The 22,570-nt window shown below is 49.5% G+C and overlaps 1 protein-coding gene across 3 annotated transcripts; it reads left to right on the top strand.

The window, feature by feature from the left end:
* On the top strand, positions 12,355-22,310 carry LOC110257939 (arylsulfatase E-like). 3 transcript variants are annotated; one of them, XM_021080950.1, is made up of 6 exons: positions 12,355-12,482; positions 12,722-12,954; positions 16,761-16,805; positions 17,669-17,818; positions 19,842-19,963; positions 22,091-22,310. In XM_021080950.1, the coding sequence occupies exons 3-6, from the start codon at positions 16,783-16,785 to the stop codon at positions 22,264-22,266; spliced, it is 471 nt and encodes a 156-aa protein (XP_020936609.1). In that variant the 5' UTR covers positions 12,355-12,482; positions 12,722-12,954; positions 16,761-16,782; the 3' UTR covers positions 22,267-22,310. The 3 variants fall into 3 exon arrangements, with proteins under 3 accessions (XP_020936609.1, XP_020936610.1, XP_020936608.1); XM_021080951.1 differs by lacking the exons at positions 12,355-12,482; positions 22,091-22,310 and adding an exon at positions 20,698-21,419 and having other exon boundaries at positions 12,579-12,954; XM_021080949.1 differs by lacking the exon at positions 12,355-12,482 and having other exon boundaries at positions 12,580-12,954.

The following is a 22,570-nucleotide window of genomic DNA, read 5'->3' as shown; positions in this document are numbered from 1 at the left end:
GGCATCACCAAAGGCATGAGGGCAAAATGCTAGCCAGAGCCTCCGACGTGGGACTTCCAGCACGATTGCCCCACGAGCAGCTGGCTCACCCGGGGTGCTGCGGAACAGCCTCCTGCCACGAGAGAGAAACTCAGGATTGCTCCACACTGACCTCTGAATAACCTTATTCATTGTTTCTTGGCTGCAGAAACCTTTGGGATTAAATTCTGGGGCTGGATGAGTGTAGGTAACACAAACTTCGTACTTGCTGTGAGAGAGACCAACACAGCTTTGAAAATAGGGCACGGCCAGGGTGTGTATGATCCAACACCTTTAGGAGTTCCCGCTGTGGCTCAGCGGGTGAAGCACCTGCCATTCCGTCCATGAGGACGTGGGTTCGATCCCTGGTCTCGCTCAGTGGGTTAAGGATCTGGCGTGGCCACAGAGGCAGCGTGGGCTGCAGATGAAGCTCAGATCTGGCATGGCTGTGGCTGTGGCATAGGCTGGCAGCTGCAATTCGACCCCTAGCCTGGGAACTTCCGTATGCTGCCTGTGCAGGTGCGACCTTAAAAAAAAAAAACAAATAAAATAAAACAAAATAAAATGTGATCCAGATACGATGCTGGATGATTGACTGTAAAAATTTTTCTATGAAGGCCTCAGAAAGATCAAATCATGGAAAGCAGTCTTCAGTCAGACCTATGACCCGTTTGGGGAGGTGACAAAGGTGGCTTTGCATAGTATTTTAATGGAACAAGAGGGCCTGGGAGAAGCGGAAAGGCTTGTCTCACAGAGAGAGGGGGGCCTTTTGTGCGACAGATTGAAGGGCAGTGACAGGCAGAGGAGGCCTACAAAGTTCTTGAGAAAATTACATGAGCAGACGTTTTCTCAGATGGGTCTGAAAGGGGCTCCTTGGACCCTAACAATTTGTGCAGGAAGGAAGCAAATTGAGAAAACAACTCCGCCAAAAACACATGATCCATTTTATGAAACCGACTCAGAGGGATGACATAAGAGCCACAGAGACTCATACTCAGGCTTCAACACCTAAGTAAGCAGCTTTTAACCTTGCCTGGTAGGATTTCAGCATTGTCAGGAAACTGAAACTTTTTTTCTTTCCTCTCCTCCTTCTTCTTTTTTTTTTTTTTTTTTTTGGTCTTTGTTTGATTTGCTTCACTTAGTATGAGAATCTCTAGTCACATTCATGTTGCTGAAAATGACATTATGTCTTCCTTTTTTATGGCTGAGTAATATTCCACTGTATATATGTACCACATCGTGTGTGGGGGCGGGGGTTCCCTTTTTAAATTTTTTAAATGTTTACGTTGTTTGTCTACCACATCTTCTTGATCCACTCCTCTGTCGATGGACATTTAGGGTGTTTCCACGTCTTGGCGATTGTGACCAGTGCTGCAATGAACATTAAGGTGGGATCATTTGCTTTTAATGAGGCAGAAAGCCCCCATCAATGACTCTCTGGTAGATGAACTTTAAAACTTTCTGAGAGTTCCCCTTGTGGCTCAGCAGGAAGTGAATCTGACTAGGAGCCACGAGGATGTAGTTCCATCCTTGGTCTTGCTCAGTGGGTTGAGGATCCGGCGTGGACGTGAGCTGTGATGCAGGTCGCAGATGAAGTTCAGATCCCATGTTGCTGTGGCTGTGGTGTAGCCCAGCAGCTACAGCTTCAATTTCACCCCTCGCCTGGGAACCTCCATAGGCCACAGGTGCGTCTCTAAAAAAAAAATTCTGGTGACACAGGGCAGCAGACAACTCTTGATCATAATGTTCTAATGTCCTGGGCCACTTACTCCAGCCACAGCTGTGCCCACATGCTTTTATAAATGTCACCTGACACGATCTCATTTCAACAGCAGCGTGGTTCTATCGCCAGCCCAGCCCAGTGGATCGAGGATCTGATGTTGCTGCAGCTGTGGTGTCGTCTGCAGCTGTGTCTTGGACTCAGTCCCTGGCCAGGGAACGTCCATATGCCCATGGATGTTGCCAAACCTATAAAAAAAGAATATATAGCATACGTTATACCTAACATAAATAGGATAGTAACAGACTTTATTATGCAATATGTACTTTCACTGTATACGATTCTATGTATCTTTTAATTATACATCTCATTTTATTATATATTTATAAAGTGCATCTCGTTTTACAAATTATGGAATAATCTATACAAATAAGGTCATGGTGCAGACACGTTATAGATGCATTATAAATATACATGTTATATTATGACAAAATATGCAATATATCTATAATAAGCAATGTCGTCACGCATAACAGTTCAAATAGCCGCTATGAATGAGCTCCAGCAGTTAAAGCTATGAGCCCTAATAAAAAGGAATTAATTTTAAAAATGGCGTTTCTGGAGTTCCCGTCGTGGCGCAGTGGTTAACGAATCCGACTAGGAACCATGAGGTTGTGGGTTCGGTCCCTGCCCTTGCTCAGTGGGTTAACGATCCGGCGTTGCCGTGAGCTGTGGTGTAGGTTGCAGATGCGGCTCGGATCCCGCGTTGCTGTGGCTCTGGCGTAGGCTGGCAGCTGCAGCTCCGATTAGACCCCTAGCCTGGGAACCTCCATATGCTGCGGGAGCGGCCCAGGAAATGGCAAAAAGACAAAAAAAATAAAAAATAAAAAAGAAAATAAAAATGGCCTTTCTGGGGAGTTCCTGTCGTGGCTAAGTTGTCACGAACCTGACTTGCATCGGGGAGGACTCAGGTTGGATCCCTGGCCTCGCTCAGTGGGTTAAGGATCCAGTGTTGCCATGAGCTGTGATGTAGGTCACAGACTCGGCTTGGATCCCGTGATGCTGTGGCTGCAGTGTAGGCCAGCAGCTGCAGCTCCAATTCGATCGCTAGCCTGAGAACGTGCATATGCTGCAGGTGCAGCCCTAAAAAACAAAAAAATAAAAATAAAAAATAAAAAAAATTGCCTCTCTGGGAATAAATAAGCAAAGTCACACACTTGCTCCAGGGAGCGATACCCCCTGTTCTCTCTCTATAATCCGCATCGAACCAGCAAGTTATTCTTGCTTTTCAGGTTGTAGTGAAGCTCCTGTTCTGGCTCAGCCGGTTAAGAACCTGACATAGTATCCATGGATTCAATCTCTGGCCTCGCCCAGTGGGTTAAGGATCTAGCATTGCCATGAGCTGTGGTGTAGGTCACAGACACGGCTGGGATCTGGAGTAGCTGTGGTTGTGGTACAGGCCAGCAGCTGCAGCTCGGATTTAACCCCTAGCCTGGGAACTTCCATATGCTTTGGGTGTGGCCTTGAAAACAAACAAACAAATAAATACAACTAAGGAAGACCAAAGGAATGTGATCGAAAGGAGAACATGTCATCTGTAGAAAGGTTTCCTCCTCGTTCCTTCCTTCTTCTTCTTGGTGCTGCCTGGTTCAGAAGCATGATGGCTGGAGCAATGGCATCCACTTTGGACCATGAGGCCGCCCACGCAGGTAGGAAAACAGAAGCAGCTAGGGTACTGAGAGCCGAAGAACCTTCTCACTGATATTTTGTTTGTTGTGGTTGGCATTTTATCGTCCTGTGTCACCATCCTAAATCTACCCTTTCGCGCAGTTAAACAAAGGGGGAGGGGCAGAGAGACGAGGGATGTTTTCTCAAGGATAGCCCACGCAAAGTGAGTTGGGATGGGAGCAGCAGGGAGGAGGAAGGCAGCTGGGGGACGGTACCAGCATTCTGACCACTAGGTGACCGCCAAGAATGAACATGACCTTCTCAGGCTTCCCTGTCAGTGAGGTCCTGTTGGTTACTCGTGAACCTCATGGAGTTAGAGAGACTTCTTTCCATCCACTCCCCTGCAGCCTCTCTGAGTGCACAGAGAAAGATGAGTGAGACGTCATGCCAACGACCTTCCTCCACCTCTACAGGCTCAGCTACAAGGGAGTTGGCCTGGAAGGATGGCTTTTTACATCCATGCCTGCATGGCTTGTATTATGCATATAAAATTTAATAAATGACTCTGTAAATAGAGTCACCACTCAGTGGTTCCTGGACCGAGACATCTTCTTGCTGCTGTTTCTGAAGCAGAGCAAAGGCAACTCTAGGCCCCGAAGCGTCAACCCATTTCGAAACTAATCCACAGGGATGCAATATGGATTAAAATAAAGTAATTCCATTTTTTATAAAAGCGAGCTAAATATATTTCTTTCCATTTTCCATGTTCAACTTAGTAGGACGTTGAACACTCAATTTCATTTACCTAAGGAGACAGTCCAAGAATCCCTGGTGGCCTAGAAGTTAAAGATCCAGCATGGTCACTGCTATGGCTCGGGTTCGATCCCCGGCCTGGGAACCTCCATATGCCATGGCGAGACAAAAAAAAGAAAAAGAAAAGAAAGAAAGGGAGAAAGAACAAGTTCTGGGAGTTCCTGTTGTGGCACAGCGGAGAGGAATCCGACGAGTATCCGTGAAGATGAGGGTTTGGTTTGGGCTTATCAGACACAACTTAGAATAGATTGACAAGGAGATGCTGCTGAATAGCATTGAGAACTTTGTCTAGATACTCATGTTGCAACAGAACAAAGGGTGGGGGAAAAAATGTAATTGTAATGTATACATGTAAGGATAACTTGATCCCCTTGCTGTACAGTGGGAAAATAAAATAAATAAATAAATAAATAAATAAAATGAAAAATAAAATAAAATAAATATGCAGAGTAAAACTATAAAACTTGTAGAAGAAAACATAGAATATTTTTGTAGCCTCAGAATAAAGAAAGATCATAGGCAAATAAAAATATAAACTGTAGTATATTTATACAATGGAATATTACACAGCAGTGAAACTTAATAAACTACATCTCTACATGCAAAAAAAAAAAAAAAGATGAGGGTTCGATCCCTGGCCTCACTCAGTGGGTGAAGGATCCAGTCTTGCCGTGAGCTGTGGTGTAGGTCGCAGACACGACTCGGATCCCGCTTTGCTGTGGCTGTGGTGTAGGCTGGCAGCTGTAGCTCCGATTGGACCTCTAGCCTGGGAATTTCCATACGCTGCTAGTGTGGTCCTAAGAAGCAAAAAAAAAAAAAGTTCTGGAACTCTACAGAGGTGATGGTTACAGAACATTATGAATTTACTAAATGTCTCTGAGCTGCTGGCTTTAGGTCGGTTAAAATTAATTTTGCATCATGTGTATTTTACCGCAACTGCTATAGACAGAGGTTAACTAAGATGCCAAATGCTGTGCCCATGCTGTGCGGCTTTCTTAGAGCGCCCTCTGCTGTTCTCATTGAAAACTGCTCCCCATCAGCCGTTCTCGAAGGCAGAGGTGCGACCAGCATGGCACCACCACCTGCAGGGGGCAGTTTCCTTAACCCACCGAGTTAATAGGGCGGCAACACGAATTACATTTCCTACCCAAGGTTGTCCGACATCAAGAGAAGAAAGCGGGGCTTGGAGTTCCCCAGCACCAACATGTCATGAAGGCTCCCAGACAAGCGCCACAGGCACAGGGACAGCCAGCCACGCCTGAAAGTATTTAGGGGGAGAAAAAAACAAAAAGCCATTTTTAAAAAACCCAGAAGCCATCTTAGCACCATATTGTAAATCAACTGTACTTTAATAAAAATAAATAAATAATAAAAAAAAAAAAATTCAAGCCTGCATTTTAGACAACTTAAAATAGGAAAGAATAGCATTGCTTATTGATGTTGGCAACTCACCCGAGCGAGATTATTCAAAAAACAGAAACGTGGAGTTCCTGTCGTGACGCAGCGGAAATGGATCTGACTGGTATCCATGAGAACGCCGGTTCGATCCCTGGCCTCGCTCAGTGGGTTAAGGATATGACATTGCCGTGAGCGGTGGTGTAGGTGGAAGCCATGGCTTGGATCCGGCAGCACTGCTGTGGCTGTGGTGTGGACCGGCAGCTGCAGCTCCAATTCGACCCCTAGCCTGGGAACCTCCATAGGCCACAGGTGCGGCCCTAAAAAGACCAAAAAAAAAAGAAGAAACTTTTTTAAAGTTATGATTTATGTGAATGTAGTACACAAATTAATTTTATATGGGTGAGGACATTAAATTCTCATCACTTTTCAACTGTTTTAGTAGCATAAGCCCGCTAAAAAACAAGAGTAAAATAATAATAAAAATAATAGTAAATTGAGTAAAGGCCTAATGATTTAATTCCTTTGCTTAAATATGTAAACCAAATGGAAACTCAGAGGCTAAGAGCCAGGTAATCGGGTCTGACTTTTTAATTTTTTTTTATTTTACTTTTTTATTTTTATTTGTTATTATTATTATATTTTTTTGTCTTTTTTTGCCTTTTCTAGGGCCCCTTCCCACGGCATATGGAGGTTCCCAGGCTAGGGGTCCAATCGGAGCTGTAGCCACCAGCCTACGCCAGAGCCATAGCAACACGGGATCCGAGACGCGTCTGTGACCTACACCACAGCTCACAGCAACGCCAGATCCTTAGCCCACTGAGCAAGGCCAGGGATCGAACCCACAACCTCACGGTTCCTGGTCGGATTTGTTAACCACTGGGCCATGATGGGAACTCCAATGACTTCTTAGCTCTGACACCGAAAGCTCTAGCAACAGAGGCCAAGAAAAAGAGATCAGAATTCAAAATGCATGGGCCTCCCAGGACGCAATCAGGATCGCGCAAAGACAGCCCACGGCGTAGGAGACCGCGTAGGAGACCGTGTTTGCAAAACCCTGCAGGGTGGTATTTCTGAATTGCAGATGTATGTTCCAGATGCCCATCCACCAGGGGGCCGCCAACACCTACCTGTGCAGAAACCTCAAGAAATCTCAGGAAAGTGCCGCTGACAGCCTGGGGTCTCCTGAGCCCCTCGCAGCTCGGTTACTTATTATCGTTCCTGCCATTTTTTCCAGTTGGTCTTTTTTTTTCCTTCTTTAGGGCTGCAGTGGCACAGGGAAGTTCCCAGGCTAGGGGTTGAATCAGAGCTGCAGCTGCCGGTCTACACCACAGCCACCGCCCCCCCCCCCCAGATCCGACTCACCTCTTGACCCTACACCACAGCAGGCTCCTCAAACCCGCATCTTCATGGATACTAGATGGGGCTCGTCACCCGCTGAGCCACCACGGGAATGCCCGGTTTCTTTGGTGGTGGTGCTGTTGCAGAAAGCTGCCTGCAAAGTCTCTCAACAGCGTCTATTGTAAGGCGCTGTCCTCCCTGCTCATCACAGGCTCTACCCGCTTCGCAGTGCAAGAGGGTCCCATTCTTCAGGCTAGAACTAGCATCTCCTGCCTCCGAATACCCCTCATGCCCTGAAGGAGCCTTTGCAGGGGACTGATTTGCTTGTAGAAACAAGACTGCTTTGTCCACCAGCTTTCTCTAGGACCAGCCCTCTCACTGCATCCACCCTTGAGCCAGGGAACCGGCCTCTTAAGGAAGGGGTGTCTCTTGTCACCATGTGCTCTGGATGGACCCGTGTCTCCCCTAAAAGCAGGTCAAAGTCCTCCCCTCCAAGACCCGGAAAAGTGACCTTATGTAATTCTTCCTGGATCTCAAGTTCCCACAGGAGGCGGACTCTTATATCCCAGGACGGGTGCCCTTACAGGAAGAGGAGCAGCAGTTCCGGGGTGGCTCATCTGGTTAAGAACCCAACACAGTCTCCGTAAGGACGCAGGTTTGATCCCTGGCCTCGCTCACTGGGTTAAGGATCTAGCATTGCCGTGAGCTGTGGCGTAGGTTGCAGACACACTTCAGATTTGGCGTTGCTCTGGCTGTGGTGTAGCCCAGCAGGTGCAGTTCTGATTCAACCTCTAGGCTGGGAACCTCCATATGCCGCAGGTGCAGCCCTAAAAAAAAACAAAAAATAAATAAAACAAAAGAAGAAGAAGAGGAAGAGACACAGGTCAGACACAAGAGAAGTCATATATATATATAAAGCTGGAAGCAAAGCTTGGGGTGATGTGTCCGCACCCTAAAAGAGAAACTTGCCAGGAGCCACCGGAAGCTAGAAGACGCAAGGAGGGGGGTCTCTCTATGATTCTGCAGAAGATGCCAGCCCTGCTGACCCCCCCAGTTCAGACAGCAAGCCTCCGTACCTGAAAGATTGTAATGGTTTTAAATTTTTAAAATTGTACTGGAGTAGAGTTGACTTGCAAGGCTGTGTTGGTTTCAGGGGTACAGCAGAGGGATTCACACATGCCTTCCTTTTCCGATTCTCTTCCCATGTAGAGGCTCACACAGAGTGTGCAATAGAGCTCCCTGTGCTAGACAGAGGTCCTCGCTGTGTGTCTATTTTACATATAGTTGGGTGTCTCTGACAACCCCAACCTCCTAATTTAACCCTCTCTCCAATGGTTTCGCCTACGGGAACCCTGAGTTTGGTTTCAAAATCTTTGAGTCTGTTTCTGCTTTGTACGTGAGTTCATTTGCATCTTTTTTTTTTCCTAGATTCCACAGACAGGATATCCTATGACATTTCTCTTTCTCTGTCTGACTTTCTTGACTTTATAATTATCTCTAGGTCCACCCATGTTGCTGCAAGTGGCATGACTCCAGCGTCCAGGATGAGAACATATTGATACAGCCAAAAACTAGGGAGAACCGCCTCCATGACGTGCAGCCTGGCCTTGGCCATGAACTTGCTCTAACCCGCTTTGCACACATGGTCTCGTCCTTGCTGAACTGTTTCTGTCCCTCATGGCTCCTTTCAACGTTGAGTTCTATGGCACGTGGGGGTTTTTTGCCTCTGAAACCCTCCCCAACACCCCTTCCTTGGTGAGCTGTCTACACTGCAGAGAGAAGGGCAAGGTGCCATCACCCCAAAGACTACCAGGCACCGTCCCCGGAACCCCGGACTGCAACCGTGATGACTCTGAAATGACCTCTGGAGGGAGCAGAAGGCAGGCTCCCGCATCCTCATCAGCAGCCCTGGTTTGCAGCTCAACCTCGAAGAGCCGTTGCTGTCCCCTCTCAAGGGAGGACCCCGTTTGGAGGGGCTCACCTGCCGGGGCCGCCTCTGCCTGGCAGAGCCATAGAGCTGGTCTTTCTGCTTCACCCCACCTCTGTCTCCGAGACTTCATGGGGGCCGCTGGACAGAGGCCACATGTTCAGCTCCACCTGCAGAACCACGAGAGGGCTTTCTCTTGACTTAAGCATCCGGCTGCATGTCCTTGGTCACCGCGGGACCCGATGGCAGTTTTGTCCATGGGATGCTCTGTCACACTCTGCAAACATCCTCTGGGTACCACGGCAGCTGCTGCCCTGGAAAGAGGATGCAAGCAATGAGCTATTCCATCCCCTCTCCTGGCACCTCCACCCCCCTCCTTCCAGAGCCAGCCAAAGGGGAGCAGGGCCAGGTTGCTGCGAAAACTCGGCCTCTGTCCACCGGTGCCAAATAGAAACTCCAAGACAGAGTTTTGGGCATAGGAGGAAAAAAAATAGCTTTATTGCTTTGCCAGGCAAAGGAGGCCACAGTAGGCTGATGCGTAAAGACTGTGCCCCCCTTTGGGAGAGAACAGGAAGGGGTCTTACAGTATGAAGCGGAAAATAGAGCCGCAGATAAGGATCAGGGTGGGTGCTAGGTTGCATTCTTTTTTTTTTTTTTTTTTTTGTCTAGGGCCACTCCTGCGGCATATGGAGGTTTCCAGGCTAGGGGTCTAATCAGAGCTGTAGCCACAGGCCTACACTACAACGCCTGCCACAGCAACGCCTGATCCTTAACCCACTGAGCAAGGGCAGGGACCGAACCCGCAACCTCATGGTTCCTAGTCAGATTTGTAAACCACTGAGCCAAGATGGGAACTGCTAGCTTGCATTCTTTTCCAGGCTGCTGTTTAGTGGCCCCGGGACTGGTTCTGGGGGTTATGGAGGCTTTCACATATGACCTTCTTTCTGGAATAAAGAAGTTTTATCAAGCAGTTAATGCCTTCCATCTGTCGGGGGTTTAATTCTGCAGAAGGGCTCAAAGACATTGTTCTGTGTGTGTCCCTTGAGGGGGAACCAGGACCTGCCCCCAGGGGGCACTGTGGTCCCCTGCAGGCCCCTCGGGGTCTCTGCATCCCCTCCCTTCCTTGATCAGCACCTGCGGGCACCTGCCCTTGGGGGCTCAGAAAAGGGTCTGGAAGCTGAATGAAGCTTATTTCCTAAAAACAAAAAATGGGGGACCTGGAAAGCCTTTGTGTGCCCAGGAACCCCCCCCCCCCGCTCCCCGCCCCAGGGCCCTGCTGGGTTTCAACATGGGGTGTACTAGAGCAGAAACGCAAAGGAGAGGCAGGAAGCCGGAGCAATGCGATTTCAGGTGAGTTTTATTGACCAACAGATGGGCCAGGAGCAGTGAGAGCCAACGGAGGCCCCCTTGGCTTAGGGAGCAGTTAGTTATTCGGCAAAAAGGGGAGTTTCTACTTTCAGCCCAGGTTTGTTCTTGGTCTGTGTCTACAGTCAAGGGTTAGGGAAGCAATTGCCTTAGGAATGTGGGTAACGGTTTGGGGTCAGGGGTAGGGGGGAGTTGTAACAGAGTGTCCCAGGACAAAAGGCTAGTTAACTGGTCGCCAAGGCAACACACTGTTCCAGAAGGATCTGCCTTCTAGCTTGCCCGTCTGATTAGAGTTTTGGTGGCGCCTGGCAAGTCATGCCTGAGTCCCCTCTAAGGCTGGGGTGCCCACGAAGCTGTCATTCATTGTCAACGCCTAAGGGAGGTGAGGCTGGAAAGATGATACCAGAATCCGGGTTCTTATTCATGCAGCCAAAGAATGACCTTTGCAAACACACAGGCAGCAAGCCAGCAACGCCTTTATGACAGGAAAGCAGACGGCTCCCGGCAATGCTGGGAGGGGGGGAGAAGAGCCCCCCCCCCGTCCTATAGGTGTTTTTATCCCTTAAAGATGGGGGGGTACCAATGTGGGGTCCAGAAAGAGGTGGTTTTCTCCGACTGGCCCTGCCCAGTGACCTGTATCAGTCCTTGGCCAATAGGGGTCTTAGGAATGAAGATGCCCCCTAAGTCTCCTGGTTTCTTTGCCTTTTTCTTCCTATAGACTGAGTCACAGGGGGTTAGGGATTAATTCCATCTGGGGGTAGGTACACTCCTATGGTAACAAGGCCTTTGGGCATGTTACTCCCGGGAGCCCTCAAGCCACACAGGTGAATCAGTAGCCACATCAGAGGATGCTTCGAAGCCCCTGCTCCTACACTGACTATCTGAGTTAGGATTCTGCCCCAGAGAAACACCAAAGCCTTGACTCACACCTCCAAGGCCTCGTAGCGTTAGGTGGGGCCCCATGTTTATCTTCATGTCTGTTGAGCATCCTGGGTATCGCCCGGAGGGGGCGCCTCCAGGTCCAGCAGAAACAGTCCCGGGGCCACTCAACGCCAGCTTTGGAGGAGAAGGCAACTTCCACCCGAAACGGACAGCACTCCTGGCCTGCACCCACATGGGGACCCAAACCCAACCTGAACCCAGGTGGGGACTTGACCCCACGGTGGTTTTTTAAATGAGAATCACTCACCCGGCGTCGGGACGCACTGAGGTCCAGGTTCTTCATATGTCTGCGCAGAAGGAATTCAGCGAGAGACACAGGGCTAGGCAAGAAATAGACTTATGAGGATAGGACGCTTGTGAGACATGCAAGCGGGCAGGCACGGAGGCTCTGCTCTGAGGATCCAAGGAGCCGGTGGGCTACAGGTTTATCTTCCAAGGGCGCATGGGGGTCGGAAAAGCCCCGCCTCTTCCTTTCTGGGAGGGATAGCTCCTCCTTTGCATCCGGGAAGGTGTGTATTGACAGCAGCTGAAGGGCGGTCTTTGAAGTCCTGCCCTGGGTCTGAACCGGACTGCAGGGCTCATCCCGCCCCCCACCCCAAGACCTGAGGCAATTTGGGCACTTCCGCTAGTCAAGCACTAGTCAATCCTTGTTTTGATGGCTTTCTTGAGCAATTTACTTACAGTGATCTCCCAAGGTCCCCTACGTTTCCCCCGTTACCTGGGGTCTTCTACTGGGACTTCCACAACCACCTGTGCCCACTCCCTCCCCATCAACCTGATCCTCAGGCCAGAGGCTCCTTACCTGCCCGCTGGCATCTCTCACGCATGTCTCATCATAATAAAGCCATTTCTTGCCTGTGGCTTTGTCTCTCGCTGAATCCCTTCTGTGCAGAGACACCAAGAACCTGAGCCTCCCTAAGTCCAGACACCAGGGGAGGGATTCGAATCTAAAAAAAACTGTGGGTTCACGTCCCAACCTGGCTTCTGGCTGGGTTCACGTCATAACGGTGCTCAGTTTCACTGGGGGAAGAAGGATGCATATGTATGTATGACTGGGTCACTTTGCTGGACAGCAGAAACTGGCCTGTTATAAATCAACTCTAATTTTTCCAAACACACACACAAAAGGAGAACGAGCTCTGTCTTCTGCTGCCAGATGGGGAAATGTGTTCTCGAACCACGAGCAAAGACACAAACCTGGCTTGGAACCCAGAAGAAGTGGAATAGTCCAGCCACCAGGTCACCGAGCCTTGTTTTCACAGACAGCAAGTCAAATGTGATTTGCGTCTAGAGGTAGGTACAGCCTGGTCAGAGCTGTTTTGTCTCCTCCTCGCCTTTTGGAGGCAGCCGCCAGCGTGGGTGGGGGGTGGGGTGGGGGGACTACGCCCCTTCAGGACTGTTCTAGAGAGATTTTCAAGGCAACTGCTTGGCAGCTCTGGGACACAGCCAGCGACCGCCCCGTCTGAGTGACCGGTGGCCGGCGGGTTTCCTGGCGGCGGCTCCTGCATGAAAGGCTTGCTGTTTCCTGCCAGAGCTGCCGGGATCCCTCCGCGAGTGTTGCATTTTGCGACTAAGAACAAAACGTCTTCTGTGGAAAGCTGAAAAGAGACGGCTGGGCGGCCCAGGAGACAACCTAGCTTGGTGTCTGGGCCGTTCGTCTTGCTTTGAGGTGGGGATCGCCTGGCGTCTCCTGGCCGAGGATCAGGCGCCTGGAGGAGCAGCCACGCACCGACCTGCAGCTGGCCTGTCCCCGCCGCACCTTCAGGTAACCCTCTCTGCCTGTGCCGCCTGGACGGCCACCCTTGGCGGCCACCTCACACACACGCGGCCACCGGGCACCTGGCCAGGTTTTAGAGATACGTTCCTTTGCACGGGGAAAGCAAGATACTCGACAGATTTACACCCACCCCACCCCCAGGTGATTGCTAGAAGGAATGCAGAATGATAAGAACCAGAGAGCCAGGGGACACGCAGCACCACTAGAGGCTAAGAGGCTAAGAGATCCGGGGGCAGGGGGACCCGGCGCCGGAGAGATGCTGAGATTAAAAACTGCCTGTGGGAACAGAGGCCGAGGGCCATGAAGAAATGTGGGCGAGCTGCCTGCGGGCTGGAGGACAGCCCGGGACCCAGGGGCTGCAATTTCTTCTGCCCTGGAAGAGCATCAGAGGCAAAATGTGGGCTTCCTTTCCCTTTGGCCGGATCTTTTTTTAAATTGAGATAACAATTAGATATAATTAGCTGATAACACTGTGAGAGGCTGAGGTGGGACAGAGTCAGCGTGACATGTTTAACTGTTGCAATACGATTTCAACAATTGTGTTAGCTGACTCTCACGTCCTGTAGGTGCCATTGTGTGTTTGTTTGGCCGGATTTTTTTGTTGGTTTTTTTTTTTTTTTTTTTTTAGGGCCGCGTGCATATGCAAGTTCCCAGGCTAGGGGTCGAATCAGAGCTTTGTCGAGGGCTACACCACAGCCACAGCAAGGCTGGATTCGAGCCATGTGACCTACACCACAGCTCACAGCAACACCAGATCCTTCACCCACTGAGTGAGGCCAGGGATCGAACCCACATCCTCATGGATACTAGTCAGGCTCCTAACCCACTGAGCCACAAGGGGAACTCCCGGGGTGGGGGGTTGGTTCCCCCGGCCAGAGGTTGAACCTCTGCCACAGCAGTGACCCAAGACCCAGCGGCAACACTGCCAGGTCCTTAACCTACTGAGCCACCAGGGAGCTCCGCCATTGCTTTTTCGTTTGGAAGAACAATTACCAGTTAGTCTCTTAGCAACCTTGAAATTTCCCTTCCAGCAGCAGTTGAGTATAATCAACAAGGGCTGAGTTAGCTCTCCAGAATGTTTTCAACTACGTGTTGCAACTTTGCATCCTTAAAGCCTCTCAATTTCCCCACCCCCTACCTCCTGGGAACCACTGCCCGCCCCTCTGTTCTTTCTCTGTATCTTTCTTATGGAAAGTTTTCTCTGCTAACAGGGAGCCCATAGGAAGAAAAACATGCTGTGCTTTTAGGCATAAATCCCTGCATTGAGTGGAACGAAAAACAACCACACTCCTTCATGTAGCGAAATACAGACCACCGATCTTCAAATCAGACCAAACCTTGTAGGAAATTAACCCCGTCAGTGAGTTTAGCATATAATCACAACTCTAACCAGTCAGGTGGAACGAATAGAACCAGTCATTGCCCAGAAGCGTCAGAAACTGCCCATAAGATGCTTTTTTCCCGAGAGGAAAAAGACTAAGCAGCTATCAAGAAAAAAATCATATCTACTTTATGCTATGTTATAAATTCATGCATAATGCATGTGTATTGTGTTTTATATTGTACGTCTCTGTATACATATGTAATACATAATATGGGTAGGATATTATACATTTAAAATGTATGTTATCTCATATATAAATATGTCAAAATCAGTGTGCCCATAGACCTTCTAAGAAGCCAAAAATCACACGAGGGAACAAACGAGGGCTTGTGTACATGCCAGCGGTATGAAAAGAATGCATCTCCAGCCTTCCTCCTCTGCTCTTTTTGTGATAAGCCGTCAAAGCCACCTGCTTGTTACAACAGCTCGGGGAGCTCCCTCTGTGGCTCAGAGGGTTAAGAACCCCACACAGTCTCTGTGAGGGTGTGGGTTCGATCCCTGGCCTTGCTCAGTGGATTAAAGATCCTACATTGTCGAAAGCCGTGGTGTAGCTGCAGTTCTGATTCAGTCCCTAGCAACGTCCATATGCTGCAGGTGTAGCCATAAAAAGGAAGAAAAAAAAAGGGGGGAGTTCCCGTCGTGGCTCAGCAGTAACAGACCCAACTAGTATCCATAAGGATGCAGATTTGATCCCTGGCCTCGCTCAGTGGGTTAAGGATCCGGCGTTGCCATGAGCTTCAGTGTTGAGCTGCAGTGTAGGTTGTAGACATGGTTTGGATCTGGTGTGGCTGTGGCTGTGGTGTAGCCCGGCAGCTATAGCTCTGATTTGACCCCTAGCCTGGGAACTTCCATGTGCCAGGTGTGGTGCCTAAAAATGTGTGTGTGTGTGTGTTTGGATAGGGAGTTCCCTGGTGGCTCAGCAGGTTAAGGATCAAGTGTTGATACTGCTGAGGCTCTGCTTATGGCAGGTTTGATCCCTGGCCTGGGATATATGCAGAATGCAGTCCACTATTATAAATATTATAATACATATAAATATATACATTTATAACATAAATAGCATAAATATAAAACATAAAGGAGTATCATTCAGCCATAAACAGGAAGGGAATTCTGACAGAGGCGACAACATGAGTGAAGCCAAAGGACAGTCTTGTCAGGGGAATAAGCCAGACACGAAAGGACAAAGACTGCGATTCCGGCTGTGTGAGGTCCCTTGAAGACTCACCTGCACAGAGATGGAAAGTCGTAGGGTCTGTTCCAGGGGCTGGGGGGGCAGAAGGGGGAGTCGGCGCTGGATGGGGACAGGTTCTGGATGATGTGAGGTTTGCACAACAGAATGAATGCGCCCTCCACGCCGCGGATTGTGTGCTTAAAAATGGCTAGGATGGGAAAGTTCTTTATGCCAGCGTACCACGATTACAAATAAAACATACGGGGACTTCCCGTTGCAGCTCAGCAGGTTAAGAACCCCACATGGTGTCCATGAGGACGTGGGTTCCATCCCAGGTCTTGCTCAGCAGGTCAAGGCTCTGGCGTTGCTGTGAGCTTAGGTGTAGGTCACAGATGCGGCTCGGATCCCCAGTTGCCGTGAGGTGTGGTGTAGGGCTGCACCTGCGGCATATGGAAGTTCCTGGGCTAGGGGTGGCGTCAGAGCTGCAGCTGCCCGTCTACACCACAGCCACAGCAAGACTGGATCTGAGCAGCATCTGCGACCTACACCACAGCTTGCGGCAATGCCGGATCCTTAACCCACTGAGCAAGGCCAGGGATGGAACCTACATCCTCATGGAGACTAATTCAGGTCCTTAACCTGCTGAACCACAGCAGGAACTCCTATTCTTTTTTTTAAAATAGTCTTTTCCACGATGCTTTATCACAGGATACTGAATGTAGCTCTCTCTCCCATGGGAGCTTGTTTATCCGTTCTGGGTATAAGGGTTTGCATCTGCTAACCCCAGACTCCCAGTCCAACCTCCCCGACAACCTCTCCCCCTTTGTGACTTTTTAGCAGTAGTTTTAAGATGTTACCAATAAGCATCAGAGAAAGTGGAGTTCCCGTCGTGGCTCAGTAGTTAAACGCATCCGACTAGGAACCATGACGGTGCAGGTCCGATCCCTGGCCTTGCTCTGTGGGTTAAGGATCCGGTGTTACCGTGAGCTGTGGTGTAGGTCACAGATGTGGCTCAATTCTGGCATTGCTGTGGTTGTGGTGCAGGCAGGCGGCTACAGCTCCGATTCAACCCCTAGCCTGGGAAACTCCATATGCCTCGGGTGCGGCCCTAGAAAAAACAAACCAAAAAAGCATCAGAGAGAGGCTAACATCTGCTTCTTGTTACAGGTGTAACTCTTCCTGAGCTGGTTCATTTTCCGCTGCCTCTGTTCATATAAACCTTTTTATTTCTTACAGGAAATATAAGAAACGGGAGGACATGTTACATCTGGGCAGTTCTTGGTAAGATGGGATCCTGTGCCGTTGTGAGGTCCTGTCTTTCTCAGCAAGCAGTGATGACAAAGTGACCTTTTCCAGTGAGTGACCGATGGTGCCTTGTGACGATCCGGCATGAGGTTCACGATCAAAACCACAGGATCCACGAGCCTCCCCTACCTGGGAGGTACCCCAGACCCCTGCCGAAGGAATTCCGTTTCCTTCTCATCGAGCTGCGTATCAAGTCCTGCCACGGGCCAGGTGTCTGCTTTTCCTGGAAGCCCAGGATGCAAACTGCATCGGACTCAGATTTCCATCTTTTTCCTTCTCCTTCTCCTCCTCCTTCTTCTTCCTCTTCTTCTTCTTCCTTTTTTGTTGTAGGGCCACAGGTGCAGCGTATGGAGGTTCCCAGGTTAGGGGTCCAGTTGGGGCTGCAGCCGCCAGCCTACGCCACAGCCACAGCCACGCGGGATCCAAGCCACGTCTGTGACCTACAACACAGCTCGTGGCAACCTCGGATCCTTAACCCACTGAGCAAGGCCGGGGATCGAACCCCCATCCTCGTGGATCCTAGGCGGCTTCGTTTCCGCTGAGCCACGACGGGAACGCCATCCACCCTTATTTCTTGGGGTTGGGGATTGGAACATCGTTGACTTGCTCTTTATGGGCCTGCCCAACTGGGCATCCATAAAGCGATGAGTTCTTTTTAATTTCAAAAACAAGAAGAAAAAAAAAAAAAAACCTAACAGGTGCATTCAAACGCTTCAGACCTGGGATGACCCTGCCGACGTGCCCTAAAACGGTGACCCCCAACTTCCCCCTTTACAGAAGTCGTGCCAATGGAATGGACAGCAGTGGGAGGAAGGCTTGTCTGGGATGCTGTCTTTCAGGAGCGGGCTGGCCCTGACCATCGGCGTGCTTCTGGGTTCGAAGCCCTCGGCTTACGGCGATTTGTCCGCCTCCCGTCCAAACATCCTTCTTCTGATGGCGGACGATCTGGGCATCGGAGACCTTGGCTGCTATGGCAACCACACCATAAGGCAAGGGGCAGAGAACGGCTTGTCTGGGACCTTGGTCCGAAGGGCGCGGATAAAGCATCCCGGCCTTGGGCCTCGCCATTCCCACTTGACGAGATTCTGCACTCCCGCCATCCTTGCTGGGAACACCCTTGACCCAGCTCACATCCCTCCCATGTGTGAACAGTCACACGCCACGATTTAAGAGGAGGTCCCTCAGCACAGTCTAAGGCAGGCAATGTTGCGTATTTTAAAAAGTTTTTCATTTTAAAATTAAATAAGTGGGGAGTTCCCTTCGTGGCTCAGCAGTTAACAAACCTGACAAAGATCCGTGAGGATGTGGGTTCGATCCCTGGCCTCACTCAGTGGATTAAGGATCCTGTGTTCCATGAGGTGCGGTGTAGGTTGCAGACACGGCTCGGATCTGATGTGGCTGTGGCTGTGGCTGTGGTGGAGGCCGGCAGCTACAGCTCCAATTCGACCCCTAGCTTGGGAACCTCCATATGCCGCAGGTGTGGCCCTAAAAAGCAAAAAAAAAAAAAAATTAAATAAGCGGCTATGGCAACAATGCCAGAGCCTTAACTCCATGCACCCCAAGAGCTCTCCTAGACAAGGGTTCTTATTTTATTGTTTATTTATTTTAATGTAAAAAAAAATTTTGTACAGCCGCACCTGTGGCATAGGGAAGTTCCCTGGCTAGGGGTCGAATCAGAGCCACAGCTGTGACCTATGCCACGGCCATGGCGATGCAAGATCGGAGCTGCGTCTGCGACCTATGCCACACAGCTCACGGCCACGCTGGATCCTTAACCCACGGAGCGAGGCCAGGGATTGAACTCACATCCTCACGGATACGAGTTGGGTCCTTAACTCACTGCGCCACAACAGGAACTCCTCTTTTTAATTAAAAAAATTGTTGAATTAAAACTTAGTGGACTTACAATGTTGTGCCAATGTCTGCTGTACAGCGAACTGACCCAGTCATTCATATATAGCCAATCCCTCTCTCGTATCATCTTCCATCATGGTCTATCCCAAGAGACTGGATAGAGTTCCCTGTGCTGCACAGCAGGACCTCAAAGGCTCATCCATTCTCCATGTCATAGTTTGCTTCTACGAACCCCAAGCTCCCCGTCCATCCCACTCCCTCCCCCTCCCCCTTGCAACCTCAAGTCTGTGACCCACTGGACAATGCTTTTTAAAGCACTGCTATTGTCTGTAAGCCAACGGCCGATTTCTAGGTTCCATCACCCTCCAACCTCCATCCACCACGCCACGTCTGCACGCACACACACATGCACACACACATGCACGCACGCATGCATGATTCCAGCGCCCCCTGTTGAAAATCTCTGTGCCGCAGGGAGTTCCCTTCATGGCTCAGCTCTTAAAGAACCCAACGAGGATCCAAGAGGATGTGGGTTCTATCCCTGGCTTTGTTCAGGGGGTTAAGGATCTGGCATTGCTGGGAGCTATGGTGCAGGTGGCAGCCACAGCTCTGATCCCGTGGTGCTGTGGCTGTGGTGTAGAAACGGCAGCTGCAGCTCTGACTCAACCCCTAGCCTGGGAACCTCCATATGCTGCAGCTTCGGCCCTAAAAAGAAAAAAAAAAAGACCGACTCCTATATGAGAAATCATCTTGGACTCTCTCAGTTCTGGATATTTTATCGTGTCCCTCTCAGCACCAGGAGTCTTTTGTGCAAACCTAGGGCACAGTCATGGAGTCGATGCCTCTGCGCTGACTTGCATGACTGGCCCCTGCCTTTGGTCACTGTTAAGAATATGCCCATGTTGGCGTTCCCTGGGCGGGGGGGGGCCTTGGGTTGAGGATGGGACGTTGTCACTGCAGCAGGGTGGATTCCATCCCTGGCCCAGGAAGATTTTTATGCCACAGGTGCAGGCAAAAAAAAAACCCCAAAACAAACACATGGATGTGTTTATTGCTGATGGTAGATTTTTATGCAGTGCAATGGAACAGGGATGCTTCTGGGGGAAACACCTGGATGGGTGTTGGCTGCGGGATCCACGCTCATGCTTCCTCCTGCAGGACGCCAAACATTGACCGCCTCGCCGCGGACGGCGTGATGCTCACCCAGCACCTCGCGGCAGCTTCACTGTGCACCCCGAGCAGAGCCGCTTTCCTCACGGGCAGATACCCACTCCGATCAGGTGCGTCCATGCTAACTGAGCCTGGGACGGGCACCTGCAGTTCCTTGAATAAAGGCTGGATTGATTCCTCAGTACCGTGGGGAGGGAACGCTCTGGGTCCCCCATACTGTGTTTTTGAATTTTTTTAATTCTTTTATCAGAGTTGATTGCCAGTGTAGTACCAATTTCTGCTGAACAGCAAAGTGACCCAGTCAGACATAGACACACATTTCTTTTTTAATATTATCGTCCATCACGGTCTCTCCCAAGAGAATGGATCGAGTTCCCCGTGCTGTACAGCTGCACCTCATGGCTTATCCATTCACAAGCCTGTGAGTCTGTTTCTGTTCTGCAGACAGGTTCATTTGTGCCGTATTTTAGAATCCACCTGTAAGTGATCTCCTGTGGTCTGTGTAAGTGATCTCCTGTGGTCTGTGTCTTTCTCTGTCTGACTGACGTCCCTTAGCATGAGAAACTCTAGTTGCAACTATGTTGCTGCACTTGGCATGATTTCATTCCTTTTTACGGCTGAGTAATATTCCATTGTGTGTATGCACCACATCTCCTTGATTCACTTTTCAATTTTTTTATTATTAATTTTTTATTGGCAGAATGAGTTTTATTTATTTTTTTATTATTTTTATAATGATTTTTATCTTTTCCATTAGAGCTGATTGACAGTGTCCTGTCCATTTGCTACTGCACAGCAAGGTGACGCCGTCACACAGACATGCACACGTTCTTTTTTCTCACAGGCTCATGCTCCATCCAAGCGACGAGACACAGTTCCCAGGGCTACACAGCAGCATCCCACTGGACCACATCTTCTTTATCCATCCCTCTGTCGATGGACATTTAGGCTGATTCCATGTCTTGGCTATTGTGAGCAGTGCTGCTATGAAAAAGGGCTGCAGGCATCTTTTCAAATGATGCTTTTCTCTGGATAGATGCCCAGGAGTGGGATGGCTGGATCGTATGGTGGTTCTACATTTTGCTTTTTAAGGAGCCTTCATACTGTTCCCCACAGGGTTCCAGCCATTGACATTCCCCCCAACGCTGTGAGCTTCCACTTTAAAACGTTGCACTAGATGTCTTGCCTGTAACAGAGACAGGAGGAGTTACATCCGTGGCTCCCAAACTTTTCAGCTCATGAGAAACCTGTGGGGGATCTTTCAACCATTCCAAATTCCACCCCAGACCAACGAAAATCACAGTTTCGGGAATGACAACCAGGTCGGAGAATATTGGGAAGCTCCCCGCACGATACCAACGTGCAGACACGTTTGAGAAGCGCTGGATGCGATCAGCAGTGGGATGAAATCAGAAAATCAGTTTTTTCCTTTTGAAACATTTTACCAGGATATAGCTGACTTACAGAGTTGTGTGAGTTTCAGGAGTACAGCAAAGTAGATCCGTTCCCAAAACATCATTTTTATGTATCCATTCCCATAAAATCATTTTTCATTCTCCTTTCTTTTTTATTTATTTCTCTTTTGGTTTGTCACTTTCTTTCTTTTCTTTTTTTTGGTCTTTTTAGGGCCACACCCACGGCATATGGAAGTTCCCAGGCCAGGGGTCGAATCGGAGTGGTAGCTGCCGGCCTGCACCACAGCCACAGCAACACCAGATTCGAGCCATGGCTTCGACCTGCACCACCGCTCACAGCAACGCCAGATGCTGTACCCACCGAGTGAGGCCAGGGCTCGAACCCCTGTCCTCATGCATACGAGTCAGGTTTGTTACCAGTGAGTCACAGCAGGAACTCCTTGGTTATCAGTTTCAACATAACAGAATAACAGCACAACTTTTTCAAGGAATGAATCATTTTTTTTTTTTTTTTTTTTGCTGCCAAAAAATAAAACCAGGAGGCAACTGGTTTTATTCCAGCAGGAAGTGAATGTTCAGTTTAATGCTGAAGAATGGTGATGTTCCACAGATCATCCGTGGTTACAAATAAGACTAATGATAAAAACTGGTGTTTGAGAAGCTGCCACCGCGCCACGTTTAGGATCCGGGCCTGTCCCTGCAGTGGCTCAGCTTCGATCCCCGGCCTGGGAACGTCCACGTGCTGGGGGTGCAATGGAAAAAAAAACAAAACAAAACCTTGATGTTTGATTGTAACATTTCTTGGAAAATGATTCATGACAGGTATGGTTTCCAGCACCGGCTCGCGTGTTCTGCAGTGGGTGGCAGCCTCCGGAGGCTTGCCACCAAATGAGACGACATTTGCAAAAATATTGAAGGACAAAGGCTACGTGACTGGACTTGTGGGTATGTACAGCCTCTCAGTTCTACGTGCATTTCTCTTTTTGGACATGTTTTAAAGTTTTATGGAAGTAGAGTTGATTTATTTTATTTTATTTTATTTTTGGTCTTTTTGCCTTTTCTAGGGCCGCTTCCTACAGCATATGGAGATTCCCAGGCTAGGGGTCGAATCAGAGCTGTAGCCACCATCCTATGCCAGAGCCACAGTAACGCGGGATCAGAGCCGCGTCTGCAACCTACACTACAGCTCACGGCAACGCCGGATCCTTCACCCCCTGAGCAAGGCCAGGGATCGAACCTGCAACCTCGTGGTTCCTAGTCGGATGCGTTAACTACTGCGCCACGACAGGAACTCCTGAAGTC

Source organism: Sus scrofa, chromosome Y (assembly GCF_000003025.6).
Source record: "Sus scrofa isolate TJ Tabasco breed Duroc chromosome Y, Sscrofa11.1, whole genome shotgun sequence".
NCBI lineage: Eukaryota > Metazoa > Chordata > Mammalia > Artiodactyla > Suidae > Sus > Sus scrofa.
This window is presented reverse-complemented; position numbering and strand designations above follow the sequence as displayed.

Coding starts and splice junctions, on each gene's coding strand:
- LOC110257939 (XM_021080950.1), top strand. CDS start 16,783: ATGTTACATCTGGGCAGTTCTTG. Junction 16,806..17,668: donor TTACATCTGGGCAGTTCTTG/GTAAGATGGGAT, acceptor GCTGTCTTTCAG/GAGCGGGCTGGCCCTGACCA. Junction 19,964..22,090: donor CAGATACCCACTCCGATCAG/GTGCGTCCATGC, acceptor GATTCATGACAG/GTATGGTTTCCAGCACCGGC.